Source organism: Rhopilema esculentum, chromosome 19 (genome assembly GCF_057945365.1).
Source record: "Rhopilema esculentum isolate cy_ngs chromosome 19, ASM5794536v1, whole genome shotgun sequence".
NCBI lineage: Eukaryota > Metazoa > Cnidaria > Scyphozoa > Rhizostomeae > Rhizostomatidae > Rhopilema > Rhopilema esculentum.
This window is the reverse complement of record NC_142833.1, coordinates 5,321,316-5,338,158: the sequence shown is the minus strand read 5'-3', so window position 1 is coordinate 5,338,158 and position 16,843 is coordinate 5,321,316. Positions and strand designations below refer to the sequence as shown.

The 16,843-nt window shown below is 40.3% G+C and overlaps 2 protein-coding genes across 3 annotated transcripts in view; one reads left to right on the top strand and one right to left on the bottom strand.

Annotated features, from left to right (window-relative positions):
- The window catches only part of LOC148957941 (DNA fragmentation factor subunit beta-like), a 57,501-nt gene that overhangs the window by 16,911 nt on the left and 23,747 nt on the right, over window positions 1-16,843 (top strand). Inside the window, exon 5 of one of the 2 annotated variants that reach the window (XM_089114143.1) lies at window positions 9,870-9,958. The exons of the other annotated variant lie outside the window; for it this stretch is intronic. The gene's annotated coding sequence lies outside the window, so the exon portion shown is untranslated. Of the gene's footprint in view, window positions 1-9,869; window positions 9,959-16,843 lie in introns of those variants that run through there. 2 annotated transcript variants of the gene reach the window in all.
- Window positions 11,204-15,205, bottom strand: LOC135688124 (fibrinogen-like protein A). The gene is made up of 2 exons (XM_065204836.2): window positions 12,885-15,205; window positions 11,204-11,835 (listed from the first exon to the last, which is right to left on the bottom strand). Exons 1-2 carry the CDS (start codon window positions 13,183-13,185, stop codon window positions 11,204-11,206), a joined length of 933 nt encoding a protein of 310 aa, XP_065060908.2. The 5' UTR covers window positions 13,186-15,205.

Genomic DNA, 16,843 nt, shown 5'->3' with positions numbered 1-16,843 from the left:
AACAAAGAGAAGTGCAGCTCATTGCTTTCGAGATGCAATGATACTTTTTAAAACCTGGAATCTTGACCATCGGTAATTTCTGTTGCATCTTCTTGAAGTTGGTCATACAATACAATACAATACAATACAATACAATACAATACAATACAATACAATACAATACAATACAATACAATACAATACAATACAATACAATTCATACAAAATTGCAAACAATCTGCGAGAGATTTTATGGTGCAAAAGATAAGAAGCCAAAAGCATTAAGTCTGATCGACACACTTCAGATTGGGGCCTCAGCACAATTCAGATTCGTGACCCGCCGTCTCTTTTGTCTATCTAGATAGTCAGTGTGAATCGTTTTGCTTCCTTCCTGGAGTGCAGTTTCCACACCACGCGGTCAGATGCCATTGCTTCCCAGTTTTCCAGGGGAATGCCCATTTCCGTGAGATCTTTGTTGGCACAGTCTTTGAACCTCAGTTTGCGCCGTCCTCTCCCTCTTGAACCCGCTACTTAGCTAACCATAGAGGATGTCTTTTGGCAGCCGCCCGTCCTCCATCCAATGCAGGCGTCCCAGCCATCTCATTCTCCTGGATTTCAAGATGTCGAACATTGAATTGCTTCCTATCCAGGTCAGAACCTCCTGGTTGGTGACATGGTCCTTCCAGGACACACAGATGATTCTGCGGAGGTTGCGCATGTGAAAAGGATTTAACTTTCTTTCGTGTCTGGTGTATGTGGTCCAGGTTTCAGATCCATAAAGATACGTGCAGCAGCACGCAGGTCTCGTAGATACGTGTCTTTGTTTTCTCAGTAAGGTGTTTGTTGTTCCTGGCCCGAGAACGGGCTGAAGGTGGTTGCCGCTTTGCCGATACGCACTTCCAGCTCTCTGTCAAGGGACAGATCGGTACTGATGGTGGAGAATATCGACAACGTTCAACTCTTGGTTTTTAACTCGTATTGCTGGGCTGTCTGCTGTTGAGCGATTCATAACAATCGTTTTCTTTGTGCTTATGATAAGGGAGAAGTCTGTACAGGCAGCGCTAAATCGGTCCATAAGACGCTGCAGAACTTCCAGACTGTGGGAGACGAAGACCCCGTCATCAGCGAAAAGTAGCTCTCGCACAAGAACTCGGCATACTTTCGTTTTGGCACGTAGTTTGGACGGTTGGTAGAGATGACCATTCGACCTTGTGTGAAGGTAGATGTCATCGTGATCATCATAATGCATGGTGCATGGTTCCATAGTGGGTGTTTGGTCGAGTTCCATCATCACGTCTTAGCTGGGCATGGCCTCAGAACCAGCAGCGCTGATGGCCCTTAGCTCTCATAGTAGTGCTCAACCCAGCGTGCCAACTGCATTGTAGTGTCGGTTATGAGAGAGCCATCTTTGGACTTCAACGGACACCCTCTTGGTCGTCGGTCCAATCGCCTTGCGAATGCCCTGGTAAAGTTTGCGTAGGTTTCCCATGTCAGCCACGGTTTGTATCTCGTCACACAGAGAGTTCCAGAATTTGTTTGCGTAGGCTCTCGATTTTCTTTGGAGTTCACTCTGAGCTGCATGTAGAGCCCTGTGTGAAGCGCGGATCGGTCTGTTGTTCTACACTTTGTGTACTTCTGACTTTACTTCCAGTGATGGTTCCAGAGTTGTAGCAAATTCAGCCATCCAGTCGTTTTGGGTGGCCTACTTTTGCCAAAAGATTCCAGAGCTGCCTCCGTCATGGCAGTGTGTAGTGTTTGCCATTTCTTGTCTGATGTATCATATTCGGTATCAATACTGACTGACTCGGACATATTCTTTGTGAAAGCTTGGCGAAATTTGGAAACGTTTTCAGAAAGCTTCATATTGGCAACAATATGTAAAGATATGAACTTGAATTTGATCGTAACATGTTCGTGACTTTACAGTGATGAGTTATGTCGTACCAATATAGTGATGTTTGTTCAAGTATAATTGTTGTGGTATGTGTTAATCTGTATCGGTGTCCTTTTGTGTTGATCGGTAATTAAGGCTTTCTTTTAAGTTGTTTTGTAGTTGATTAAAGTTCAGTTGATTAAGAGAAGCACTCGAAGAAACACGTTGCCTATCTCTCTCGCATCTCTCTGCCGAACCTAACGCATATCTCTACATTTTGGTGACAGAGGAACAGAGATACTTTTGCGACACCATGGCTACGTCAGTTTCTGTGCTTCCAGATAAATTTGAGGCTGGCGATTTTAATTCTTGCCACTGCCAACGGATGGAATGATGCTGCACGACTTCGAAAGCTTCCAGCCTTTCTTTGTGGCCAAGCGTCGAGTTTTTACCACACTTTGGCTGCGGAGAACACCGATTCCTATGCTAATTTGACTTCTAGTTTACGCCGCCTTTTGTGCCCGTTGGTTGCACGCGAGCAGTATTTTTTTGAGTTTGATGCCCGACACCTTTGCCCTGGTAAGGATCCCTCTTTGTATTTACATGAGTTGACTGAATTGCTATACAAAGCCGATCCTGATCTTGTAGATGATGCCAAGCAGGCGTTGTCGACTCGACAGTTCATGAAAGGGTTGCCTGCTGACACTCGTTTGAAGTTGTTGGAAAGCAACCCCACCCCGACGTTGGAAGAGATACGGGATTTCCTTCATCGATTTTATGCCACACGTCCCCTCACCGCCGCTGTTACTGCCCTGACCACAGAGCAATCAAAGTTGCAGACCGCTGTGGAGGACATCCAGCGACAACATTAGCCACCACCCTTCGCGAAACGCCCCAGCCGTCCTTCAAATGCTGAACGATGGAAGGATTTAGAATATCGACGAAAGAACCAGCAATGTTGCTTTCATTGCCAGCAGCCTGGTCATTTCCGTGCATCATGTCCCTGGTTGCATCCTCAATGCCGTGTTTGCTGTGGTATTGGCCACACAGCTCAGAATTGCCCTCAAAAGCAGCCATTTCATGGTCAGCGCACTCGTACACAGACGGGAGTGTCACCAAGAGAAGCTGCTGCACAGAATACACCATATCCGCCGCCAACTACTCGTGCCCTTGTAAGTCACAATTCTTTAAACTTCAACGGGGTGCCTTAAGGAAGGGCTGGGTTGAAGGTCACCCCCAGACATTTTCTCTTGTTTCCCCCTTATGTCTTTTTATTTCATCCTCCAAGCAACCTGTTGTTAAATGTGCTATAGGTGGGGTAGAGGGTAGATGTCCATGCTTTGATTGATACTAGGTCCATGAAATCCTTTATAAGCTCAGAAGTGGTTGAAAAACTTCGGCCTAGGCCAGTTCTCGTCCAAAACAGTCCCTTGTGTACAAACATTACTGGCCAATCCTTGCCTGTTGCAGATACAACACAACTTGGGTTGTCATTTCCTAGCAGCAAGGCCATTACTTATAATTTTCTTGTCTACTTTCTTGTCTCTTCCCATCTATCCCATTCTCTCGAATGTGTTTTGGGTTGGGATTTCTTAACTTCACATGGCCTCAGTGTGTCTGTCTTTTCTGATGGGAGTTATTCCTTACTAGGTCCTCATGGGTCCCTTTCCCTGACGCCGCATACCTCTAAGTTTGCCAACCAGCCTTCCAATTCTAAAGTATCCAGTCCTGTTATGAATTTGCCATGTGCTCTTGTTCAATCTGCGACACGTAGTCCAGTTTCAGTATCTATACCATCTTCAATTTGTGTGCCAGGTCGTAGTGAAGTATTGGTTAATTGCCACGTTCCTAAGAGTAGCCTAGAACAGTTAGGAATGATTTCTCCTTTATCAGAGATTTCTGACATGTCAGATAGTATTTTTGCAGCATATTCAGTCTGTCAAGCAGATGGCAGAAATGTTATTGTTCGTCTAATGAATACATCTAATGTTGACATTCAATTGCAGGCTGGACAGAAAGTAAGTGAATTTTGTCCCCCCGTTTAAATAGTTTCATCTTCAGAATCTAACCATAATACTGCTGCTTCCCCCCTCTGTGGTACAACAGTTTTAACATCTGACATTAGTCACCAACTTATGCAAGCCATTGGTCCATCAGTTACAGGACAGGAAAGGAAAATTATTTTGCAAACATTGATGGAATTTTCTGATGTTTTTGAAGAGTCACTAGGCCATACCAATGTTGGCACCCATAAAATTGATGCAGGGGATGCATCCCCATCCGCCAATATCCAACAAGGCTCCCCTATGCTTACAGAGAAGAATCTCGGGCTCAGGTTGATGATATGCTGGAACAAGGGGCTATTCAACCAAGTTCTAGCCCCTGGGCTTCTCCCATAGTTCTTGTTAAGAAGAAGGATGGAAAATATTGTTTCTGCGTAGACTGCCGAAAACTAAACCAGGTCACTAAGAAAGATGCTCACGCTCTTCCCAGAATAGATGATTTGCTAGATGCATTACAGGGCTCAAAGTATTTTAGCACCTTAGATTTACTGTCAGGGTATTGGCAAATTTCAGTTGACCCCCAGGACCAAGAAAAAACAGCATTTGTTACCCCTGATGGATTGTGGGAATTCGTACGGCTTCCTTTTGGAGTCACCGGGGGGCCAGCAACCTTTCAGCGAGCTATTGAAATTGTATTATCTAGCCTAACAAATGATACCTGCTTATGTTATTTTGATGGTATTATCATCCCCTCAAATAGCATAGAACAACAATGTGAGCGACTAACTTCTTTTTTTTTCTAGGTTTAGAACCCATAATTTGCGTGTTAAGGCTTCTAAATGTACTTTTGTAGCTGATAAAGTTCTGTTCCTTGGCCATGTTGTTTCATCAAAGGGTGTACATTTAACAACCTGTGTTGTTAATAAAGTAACAGTCTCGAAGGACGAATTATTGAAGAGCGAAGTCGATAGTAAGAGACGTACGTCGTGTTATTATCTCATTTCGAACCAACTAACTATTTCTAAATAAACACAGCGGTATATACAAGCAGCGAAGCGTAGCATGAAAAACACAGCGGGAACAAAACAAAAGCTTAGATGTTATCACTACATACACATTGACCCTGCTAAAATTGCTCAGAAGGACCATTTGGGCAAAGAACATGTTATTGTTTATGCTAGTAGATCCCTTACTGAAAGGGAAAAGAATTATTCTGTTACGGAAAAGGAGGCTTTAGCTGTTATTTTTGCTGTTAATCAATTTCGTGCTTATTTGCTTTGGTCTACTTTCTTGCTAGTCACTGATCATAGTGCACTTCGATGGCTCCATTCCTTGGAACCAAAGGGACGTTTAGGCCGCTGGGTTATGGACTTGCAAGAGTTTCCTTTTAATATACAGCGTAGGTCAGGTACAAGTCACACCAATGCTGACTCCCTCTCTCGTTTATCTTTATCTGCCCCAGAGGATGGAATAGGTTCAGCTTGTGGAAAGGGGTTTTTGCCAGCCTGTGCCACAACTCTAGCTCCAGTTTCTAGTCTTCTTGATGGCCAGTTAGCTGATCCTGACTTAAGCAAGGTAATGGAACTAAATCCCCCTGCATTTGTTTGCATCCCCCTGGATTTCCTAGACCCCCTGCATTTGTTTGGGCACAAAATAAAACTCTACGTACTTTGTGGAATTGCTGGGATCATTTATATCTTCTGGACGGTTTATTGGTGAAAAAGCCAGCATTTATCATTCCCACAATATGCCTTTGTGATCCCCAAAGCTTTGATCCCATCTGTTTTGCAGGGAATTCATTCCCCTCAATTTCTGGTCACCTAGGGGTCAGTAAGTCTTTATCTCGTGCTCGTAATCGGTTTTAATGGCCAAAAATGACAGTCGATATTAGAGACTTTGTCAGTAAATGTGAAACATGTGCCCAAATTAAGTTAAACTCTCACTCCAATAAGGCACCTATGAAGTTCTATGAAATTAATGAGCCTTTTGTTTTCTGGGCCATGGATTATATGGGTCCTTTGCCAGAGACTGCAAGAGGGAATAAGCATCTTTTGGTTGTTATGGACCATTTCACAAAATGGTGCGAGGTGTTCCCTACCAATGACCAAAAAGCCAAAACTGTTGCTGAGGTTTCAGTTAACCAAGTTTTTAGTCGGTTTGGACCTCCTATGGTTATCCACTCGGATCAAGGTCGGAATTTAGAGAGCCATATAATGCAAGAAGTATGTAGGTTAATGGGTATACACAAGTCCCGCACAACAGCCTACCACCCCCAATGTGATGGTCTTGTCGAGCGCCAAAATAGGACAATACAGGGAATTCTTGCCTCATTTGTGTCAGATCACCCTTCTGACTGGGATAACTGGGTTAGCCTTGCTGTGTTTGCATACAATACAGCTTGTCATGAGTCTACAGGATTTAGCCCCTATGAAATGATTTTTGGCCGTATGGCTCGTACTCCACTTGAGTTAAATTTAGATATACCCTTGCTAAATCCCTGTAGTCAGTCAGAATACACACAGTCAATCAGAAAGAATCTTCAGGATATTAAGACTAGTTCTCAGAAAAGTCTCAGTGTTAGTAGAGCAAAGCAGGCAGCTTATCGTGATTCTTCACATAATAGACAATGGTCTCCATTTTTACCTGGTAACTTTGTCTGGCTACACCGCCCCAAAACATGGAAGTTTGGAAAGAGATGGATTGGCCATTATGAGGTATTATCTAGAAATAGGGTTAACTGCAAGGTCAGATCCAAGGATGGGAAAATTATGGTAGTTCACCATGACAACCTCAAACAATGTGTTTTACCTGCCAACAAAGGGGTCCTCTACCACCCTGTCCCTGAATCCATGGAAATCACTTTTGGGGAAGAGCCTTTTGCCCAAAGGGAGGGTGTTCCTGGTCAGCAACAGCACCATCGCCCACCCCGGCTTAGGCAAAATATAGAGCCACCGTTGAGGTATGGAGAAATTGTGACGCATTAGAAAAAAAGGCGGGGGATGATGTAAAGATATGAACTTGAATTTGATCGTAACATGTTCGTGACTTTACATTGATGAGTTATGTCGTAGAAATATACACTCTTTTTTTATAAGAACAATTTTATAAGAACACGAGCCCCAAAACTGGTCAAAAGTTAAGAACAAATGGCTAAGGCTAAGCTTCTGCAAAATGCAATTATGAACAACGTTTTTTCTTAAAATTGAGGATTTTTAGCGATGTATGGGTGCTTTTTCGGTGAATTTTCAAATTTGTCAGCAAATTAAGGCTGTCTCACTCACTTTGTTGGCAAATAAGGCCTGAACACCTCCTTAGAGCGAAAAAGCTAGCAATAGCACTGCTTACACCCTCTTAATTTAAGAACAAATTGAGAGCAATCAAGCCTCAGATATTCGAAAAAATTAAGAACAGTCAGCCTGAACTTAAATTTACTGGTTCTTATAAAAAAAGAGTATAGTGATGTTTGTTCAAGTATAATTGTTGTGATATGTGTTAATCTGTATCGGCGTCCTATTGTGTTGATCGGTAATTAAGGCTTTCTTTTAAGTTGTTTTGTACTTGATTAGAGTTCAGTTGATTAAGAGAAGCACTCGAAGAAACACGTTGCCTATCTCTCTCTCTCGCATCTCTCTGCCGAACCTAACGCATATCGTTACATTTTGGTGACAGAGGAACAGAGATACTTTTGCGACACCATGGCTACGTCAGTGGCTACGTCATGGCTACGTCAGAGTGGTAAGATCTGGAGGATTGGACTAGACCAATGTCGCTTTTGAGGGTGATTGCAAGATCGAGTTGATGTCAATATTTGGATCTAGGGTGTTTCCACGTGACTTGATGTCTGACCTTTTGTTTGAACCAGGTGTTCGTAATGCAGAGTTGATAATTTTTTTAGATGAAAACAAACTACTTTCTACCAAGCAATTTGGCTTCAGAGCTTTAATGTCAACAGAACTAGCAGCAACACTAATGTTAGATGATATCAGGAAAAACGCGGACAAATAGCAACTAGTCGGCGCTGTGTTTGTTGATCTTAGTAAGGCCTTTGGCACTATCAGCCATTCCAAATTGGTGACATCATATGTCGTTGACGGCAAAGAATTTACCTGGTTTGAGGACTACTTGTTTAATTGGTCAGCATAAGTGAGCTACAATGACGTCCTATCAGAAGCTTAGCATTTAAATTCTGGTGTTCCACAGGGCTCAATCCTTGGACCTTTACTCTTTGTTTTATTCTTTAACGACATAACCGATGTAATTGAGACCCACATTGTCAAATATGCTGACGATACGGTTATTTTTTGGGCGGATAAGGATGTTACAAATCTGAGCAAAATCTTTACAAATGAAAAACCTCAAAAAATGGAAGGATGAGAATGAACTCATTCTAAATGTGAAAAAAGGAAAAACAGAGATGTTGGTTTATGGGACTGCCCAGCGTCTGAAGCAACAGAGTGAAGATATATGTGTTCAATACAAAGGGACGAAAATCAATACTACTACTTCGTATAGATATTTGGTAGTGGAATTTGATTCAACTTTAAATCTAAGCACCAACTTTGAACTATGCTACAAACGAGCTTCTGGCAGATTACGTCTACTATCGAAACTAAGATGTTTCTTGGACAGCAAAACGACTTGTAAACTTTATCGCTCTATGATTGTACATACTGTTACATACTGTGGGGTTTTAAACCTGAAACAAACAACTGGTCAGTCGAGAAAATTAGATGCTTTTCATGAGCGTGCCATGAGAGTAACTGGCGGGGGCTCAAAAGAATGCAGTGTCCTGTCACCTGAAAAATTGAATATAAAACGAGCTTGTGTCCTGGTGCAAAACATCTTGAATAATGATATATGCAATGCCTTGCATGTTCAATGAACACCGAGCTCATCACACGTATACAAGCTTTGTTTTCTGTGTATGGCAGGCTCCGTGAACGTGTATTCGACTCACATGACCTTACAATATCGACAAAACTGAAAGTGTATGCTCAGTGTTTAACACCACTTCTCACGTATGGTTCTGAAACCTGGACACTGTATCGACACCACATCAATCAGCTTCGCACAGTCCAGCAACGGCATTTGAGGAAGATTCTCCGAATAAAATGGAGTGACTTTGTAAGCAATGAAGAAGTACTACGTCGAGCAGATGTTGACGATATAGAAATAACACTTATTAAAAATCGTCTACGTTGGCTTGGTCATGTGTCAAGAATGAACGACAATCGTCCCGTTAAAGCTCTTATGTATGGTCAGCTCGACAAAGGCACTCGTTCTGTTGGTTGACCGAAACTACGATATAAAGATACGTGCAAAAGCGTTCTTAAATCTGGAAAAATCTTAGGCCAATGGCAAGAACTGGTTGTTGATCGTCAACTATGGAGACGAACCATTGCAAATGTCTGTCAAAATGTGAATGCAAATCGAATTGCGATCTATGAAAGACGAAAAGAGCACCGAGCTCGAAAGAAAGTTATAAGTGGAAATTTAGGTTAAAATAAAATTTGTTTTTTGATTTAGTATTTCTAGTGTATTGCCCGTGTCGGGCTCTAGGCGTATTATCATTATTATTATAATGCCTTGCAGAATCACACCACAACACGTGCACACATCAAGACCACAAGAAACAACAAATGCATAGCCCCTTTGCCACGGATCAAAACGCGAATATGCGAGGAAGGGATTTTATTACATGGGGGCAAAGTTATACAACGTATTACATGGGGCAAAGTATTACATGGGGGCATTTACCTATAGACGTAAAAACTGACGAAAACAAAAAGGTTTTTAAGGAAAAACTAGATCTATTTTTGAAATGAAGTAGCTTTGATAAACTTGCCTTTTAAAATTCATCATAGACTTTTAACACCTTATTTATTCATAGTTTTGAAATTGTAAATTAGGCTTTTAACATTTTTTTTCTTTTAAGCAGGACAAGCATTGAAAACAGCAATACTTGTGTTGAAGCTTTTATCTTGTTGAAATATTCGTATTATTATTATTATTAGCAAGCATTCTTATGTCAACGCTGAGTTGCAACCAATTACGCCGCAGAAGCAGTTTATGTGGAAATAGGCATTTTACACGAGATGTGCACTAAACAATAATTATCAGCTTACGTAAGTACTAAATTAAGTCAATATGCATTCGACAACATAGCAGGGCTTGCTGGAAACATTTAAAGGAAATGTCGTGAGGCAATGCACAAAAGAACAACACACGCATATACACAAACGAAAGCAATAACTAGAGAAGATAGGCCATGATGTTAGACTTTTGAGAATTTAAACTTTGCTATCTCCGAATATGTATTGTGTTGAATCAGCGGCACTTTGGAGAGCCAGCGGCACTTTGGAGAGCCAGCGGCACTTTGGGACGTTGAAACGAACAAAAGACCTGCTTTCTGCTAACCTGTCTTATTTGTATTGAAAATACTAATTTTTGACATTTAATTTTACCATGCAATGTAGCTTGCCTTTCCAGGATAGGGTTGGAGGTACATGTCTCTCTCATACTAAAATATAACAACGAAGACATATATGAAAGAAAATTTGGGCGATATTTTGCCTACTGAAAGTCGATTTTACCGACAAACTATAGACTTTGTGGACAAACTGAAAATTAACTGACCAACTCGTGAAGAATAGGGATTGTCACACCGCCTACACCTCTACTAAGCCCCTGACAATGAGCCCATATCAACAGAATCAGGTCATCAGTATCGTTTGTTCCCATCACCTATCGAATATTCATAATCTATATTCATTTTCACACTCATGTAGTTGAGATTCATCATGCTCCATACAGAATTTATTTATTATCATTGCTCTACTGATCCTGTTAGAGTTTCTTTTTGAACTTTTACACCCTTCACTTTATTGGTGCTTAATGCAGTCAAGGTATAATTCTTAGGGCTCGACTCCAACTGGCTATGTTAAATCAACTAGGGGTTAGCTTTAACAACCTCGGGAAATTTAAGCCTCTGTCGACCTTCATTATCTACGTGCTAGATGTGTCTCCAATGCCTGCCAAATGTCTTGGAACACTGACATCAATTTCCAAGGTCAAAATCAATCATCCCCCTCTACCCTACAGAACAATGTTGGTTTACTATCAGACGGGTTAGGATTTTAGGAAGCACTTTCTTTTGCGCTTCTTTTATGATATTTCTCTAAATCATCAACATTGTTTTAGGGGGAAGGGGGCGGAAGTAGCAATTTTTTTTCATGAAAGGAATGAAAGATATCAAATGCAGCGTAAATTGCTGGGTGTTCCAAGTGCTTTTGGCAGGCATTGTCCCTCTTAAACACCGTGCTTTTATCTCGTCGTGGCCTTTATCAAACTATTCTCGCAGTTTCATGTCTGCAAAAGCGATCATATGGGAAATGTCACCCCACGTTTCCCATTTCAATTTTTCGCTTAGTATTTCAGTCTCTGTTAGGAAGAGACTCATTAAGCGGGCCCTAGAACAGCCTCTATACCACCATGGCCCACGAGTAGCAGCACAATTAAGATCGTTTCTGTTATCATTGTCGTTGTCCCAAGTTGAGAATTTCATCCCAGTTAGCATAGAGTCCCCAATGTCACCTGTGTATCCATCAATATGTATTGTGTACTCTGTCTCCCTTCCTGCAATGCGATATTCAGTATACTTTGCAAACCCCTGCGTGCCGTTTGTCGCTTTAAGGTCTATTCTCAAGGTGACATTTTCACGGTTTGTCAAATAGTGGATTGTGTCCAGCCCCAACCAGAAATTGCTCTTCAAATCACCAAAGCCTTGTGTACATTCCTGCCATGTTCTGTTAAAGTTTGTTAGACTTGTCACCCTCCGTAAAAACACAGTCCAACCTCCACCGTCTGTTTCCATATCACAGTAAACTTGAGTTGTTCTACCATCTCGTAACCCTATCTTGAAGACTCCGCTGCCAAGGTTTCCTGCATTGTATGCGTCTTTGCAGCTTCGATATGTTGGTCCTTTGAAAAGGAAAGTTGTGGGTTACTTTAAGGATTTCCTTAAAAGTCTGACTTTATTATAATTATTCAAACAGCCTTAATGCTTGATTTTAATGCTTTTGAATTTTGATTTTTCATATAATAGTATCTTTTTGAAGTTACGAAAAGTAAGCAGGGACTTTTATTACAATACGAAAAAATGCTTTTTTCACAAAAATAAATAACATTTTCAGATAACATGGATACGCAGAACATATTTAAGATTTTGAAATAGTAGTAGACTTAAATGACATTTCACACAATGCTATGTTTTTTGATAATCGACGTGAATTTTTTCGCCATCTAAAATAAACTTCTCGCGAAGCAGCTGTGGTCAAACTTGCAGGTGGAGAGTTCCAAGTCTATTTTATATTCAAGTCTGCGATCTTAGGGAGAAGCCTGGATTCTTCTAGCAAATTCTTTGCAAGGGAAAGGAGTCAAGGCTTAGGAGAGAGGGAGATGAAATTAATTTTGTTGATTTTGAAGACATTGTCAAAGAGTAGAATGGCATCGGCAAGCAACTGCAACTCTATAGTGGTTAAAGAGACAGAGTCACTAACGACACTTATAGGCAGAGCTTTGGTACTAATGACGTAACGGAGTCATCTGGGGCCGTAAGGAAAAGGCCGAGGCGGGGCCCCTATTTAGGGACTGCAAGAAAGTCCCATCCAACGCTGTGGAACATGGCAAACACAATAGCAAGATGTAAAAATGAGATGTTTTTCAATCGTGTTATCTTTAGTTGAAGATAAGATGATATTTTTTTGAAAATAAGTAAACTTGGGCAAAGTCTTAAAAACACTTAATTATGGGGCCCCTTAGTTATCGAAACTGCATTACGCCACAGGCTAGTACCATCCCGTACAATGACACAGGCTCATCTACCACCTTAAGATTGTCAATTTATAATATTTGACGCTAGACGAATTGAAACCTCTCCTTGTAAAATCAATCTGTTTTTAAGCTGACTTCCGATAGAAACTTCTTGGAAATAAAAAAGTATGGCATAACTACTTGAAAAGATTTTTCACCTTCTGGAGTAACCTTTTTCCAGATCTTGAATCCAGTTCTGTTTTTCGGTATCTCATCTTCATTTGATATTTGAGTGTATTTATTTGTATTTGTATCTAGTGATAGATATTTGCAGCTTTCCACTAGACTGCATTTATGAAAGTTCTCGCTAAAAACTGTTGTACCCAAGTTGAGATCAGAACCTTTCTCTTGTGCATCTCCAAGGTCGATAAAATAAGAACCTTTTGATACAAGGTTGCTGCGTATAACAGATAACTGAAAAACTGAGAAAATGGCAAAGAACATTGATGCATGCACCATGGTGGCTTTTCTGTTCTCCGCTAGCCCTTGTCTGCAGAAAAACAGCTTGGCAATCTTTATCAATTGTAATATGAAAAGGTAAAAGATCCGTTATTGGCAGTTACCAGATGCATAAAAACAATGAAACCTTAACTCAATGCTTGATATAGACACCTGTAGTTATTATCAATTTTTTATAACATATGCCTTCTCTTTGATTACTAATGAGAAGTAGGTACGTCGCATAGACATTATTCTACTGCAACTACCTGTAGATATACAGTTTTGAGTTGTTAGTAGGACCCTTTGAGGTTATTTGTAACAAAGAACTCGGAACAACTTGAATACTAATATTGTTTGCTCTTAAAAAGTAAACAAAACGACTGGAAGACAGATGTAACGAACACCGACGAGGCATTATCAACAAAAAAGTAGATAAGTCTGGTTTTGCAGAGCACTTCTGCAGCGCAGAACATTCCACCAATGACCTTATTACCACACCATTTCTTCAACTTAACGACATATGAGTTTGTGTTCGACGACCCAAAGAGCAAGTAAACCAATTTAGGAACTATTGTTTCGCTTTCTGATCCAATTGCCATCCGAATTCGCAGGGCTCAAGCTTTAATTTTTCTCTTTGTAAGCTCTTCCCTCATACCTAGCGCTGATGAAATACGCATTTTGCTGCCTCTTGCATTGAATACGCAACATTCAATTGTGGTAGGACCACTGCTCCAAGGTTTACAGTACAAATCAAAACCTGTTCGGCATACTATCTCACCTTAGGTAAATTATTTTCGCTATGGGTACGGTAGTTCGGCAGCTAAAACCTGATTGTAAATGTTAACATTTGTACAGCTCTTTTGTCAAAAACACTCTTTATTTCTCAACTTGATTTCTTGCCAACTTTTGTTACACAAGAATACGTTATGATATGTCTTGTTATTTCTTGAATCCAATCTCACCCGTTTTGATAAAGCAAAGACAGGTCAAATGGCGTTATCTTTGCGGAGAATAAAATTGTCTCACTCTTAAATTGGCTTATACCATAGAAGACAAGGCCCGATCGAAGACCAGGGAATGGTCTGTGACGATAGGGAATGCTCTGTATCGGGGGACCATCGCCAGTGTGTATTTGTCAAGAGATCAATACATATGTAGACACAAGAGCCATCTGTGAGACCTGCTGGTGAGTTCTAGCATCTCTCAATCTCTTTGCTGTTTTTAGTAAAGCTTATCTCATCTCATGAAAAGGCAATGCAAAGTCTACTGATTACTAGAAAAATTGCCTAGTTTTGAGGAATTCGAGAAGTGGTCAAACTTTGTGCAATAGTTTCAAGACAATACAACACAAGCACCAATATATCGTTAAGTATTGATCTTGATTGTGACAGATCTGAAGAAATCTAGTTCTCAAATTGATGTTTTGCAAAGGAGAAGCACAGCTGCCCAGCACTTCCTTTTGCATAAAAAATGTAGGTCACACTTCCATCGCCTCATTTCCCATTTTCAAGCATGATTTTTCACTTTCTTTGTTAAAGCTATTTCAACATTTTGATGAATATTAGCGCCCTGCTACTGTTTTTCATACCCACTGGATTCTCTCCTTCCTCAAAAGTATAGAAAAAGACTAGCAATGCTGGAGCTTTCTCCTTATTTCTTTCCATTGGCTGCAGCTTAGCATTAATTGAAGATGTTTCGTCGATGATTGATTTTCTACTTCCATTTCATCATTATCTGCAAAGATTGTTGTTCTGGTCATATCATGTTTCTTCTTGTTCTTTAACTATATAATTGTTTCAGATTGCTCTTTTCAATTTGTCTAGAGCCCAGCCACCGACCCCTATTCCACTCCCCGACTCCCTCCCGACTTTAGCTTCTTTTCAACGGGGATTTACTGCAACTTCAACATAAACTGTAACATAAAAGGTTTATATCTTGTTCACGTTCACATAACCTTATATGATACTTTGTGAATCGAACGACACTGCTACTCAACTAGCTTTAAATCAACTAGCATTTTTTCTCTTCAAGTTACTGTGTGAACGTGCATGTGTGTACATAGCCTATGCTCCAGACCCTCTACTTTCAATCTGGAACACAGGCTAGTGTGTATAATGCTCAATCATTCACAACCATAGAGTAAGAATAATAAAGACAACTTGCTACTAGGTAGGCACTTTAGGCATATACGGGTAGGATCCAGACACCAACGTCATTGCCCTTTTGATGCTGTTAGTGTTTCATTTTGAGTCTCTCTGTCATCTTGTTAATAAGTGCCCAGTACAACCATAATTACATGTAAACATAGTTTCTTTCAACTGAACTTTCTAAATAGCTGTTATAGATACCAGTTTTGGATTTAAAATGGATATTAAAAATAGCTCGAGGTCAGACAGTCTACCGTACTTCCACTAAAAGCGTCGCAGCGTTTATCACAAAATTCAACTTTTGGTTGCGGCGTTTAATAGAGGGCGGCGTTTATCAGAGGGCGGCATTTGATGCAATATGAAATGTTTGTCACCTAAAAAGGGACAAAAAAGTGCGAGTAAAAAGATAAAAGCAGACTTTAAACAATGTTTTATTTTCCCAAAAACACGTAATAAAGATCGTGTGAAACAAAGTTTACAAAAGATGTGTTCACGTTTTGGAAATGGCAAGGAGTTTCAATATCCGTCAGAGTCCTCGTCTCTATGATATAGCAACTTTCATAGCTTTCGAATGGTAAGCAGATAAAGCGTATAAACTGTTCGTTAATTCTTATTTGGTCTGTTTTATAATAAACGCCACTTTTCAAGATGCGGAATTCAAAAGAGGGCGGCATCTATCAGAGTGCGGGGTTCATTAAAGGAAATACGGTACTGGTTTTCCTCTTAAACACTTTCTTCTGGGTAAGGCTTGTTTTTCATCCTTTTTCCAACTATTCAAATAGTTTCATCTCTGAAAATGCAATGATGTAGGAAAGGTCACCCCATGGTTCCCATTTCAGTTTTGTAGTTTCGTATCTCGCTTTTATCTGTCCCATCAGAAAATGTTGCCTGGTTTTCTTGTCATTATGTTTCCGTACATAGTAAGGACAATGACAGCAGAGTCTTTCTTATCCTAAGTACTACATTTTTTTAAAGGATTGGTAAAGAAACGATATTGTTAAAATCTCAGAAAGTGTCCTTAGAAATTTGTATTTATTTATCAAAAGTGGAACCCATTACATGACAATACAATAGGGCGACCTACCCTTCCTGCCTCAGGGTGAATAAAACCCGCTGCCTGGGACTAAGCTATGGCTCCTCCGTTCATTGTAACCTCCCTCATTGTTCCAGCCTCAGTGGAGCGACGAAAAGAATACTTTTTTAGTCAATTTAGGAAAGATTCAAATTACCAGGCAACAAGGACATCGTATCCCTCCCCCTTACGAGCGAGGGCATGCTATCGGAAAATTTTTTATGTTTGATAAACCATAAAGTATATTTTTTGGATTGAATTTTATTTTCATAATTTTTTTATTTAAGATAGATTTGTAAACGGGTCTCGATTCTTTTTTTTCAGTACCACATATTTTTAAGTGCTTACAAAATGCAATACATTCTTTTGTTAATGGAATTTAGCCATTGCAATAAAAATTCAAGCTTAGATGAGAACAGCTGTCACAATATTATTTTTCAAAAATATTGCCATTCTA

Coding starts and splice junctions, on each gene's coding strand:
- LOC135688124 (XM_065204836.2), bottom strand. CDS start 13,185: ATGGTGCATGCATCAATGTTCTTTGCCATTTTCTCAGTTTTTCAGTTA. Junction 11,836..12,884: donor GAAAAAGGTTACTCCAGAAG/GTGAAAAATCTT, acceptor TCCTTTTCAAAG/GACCAACATATCGAAGCTGC.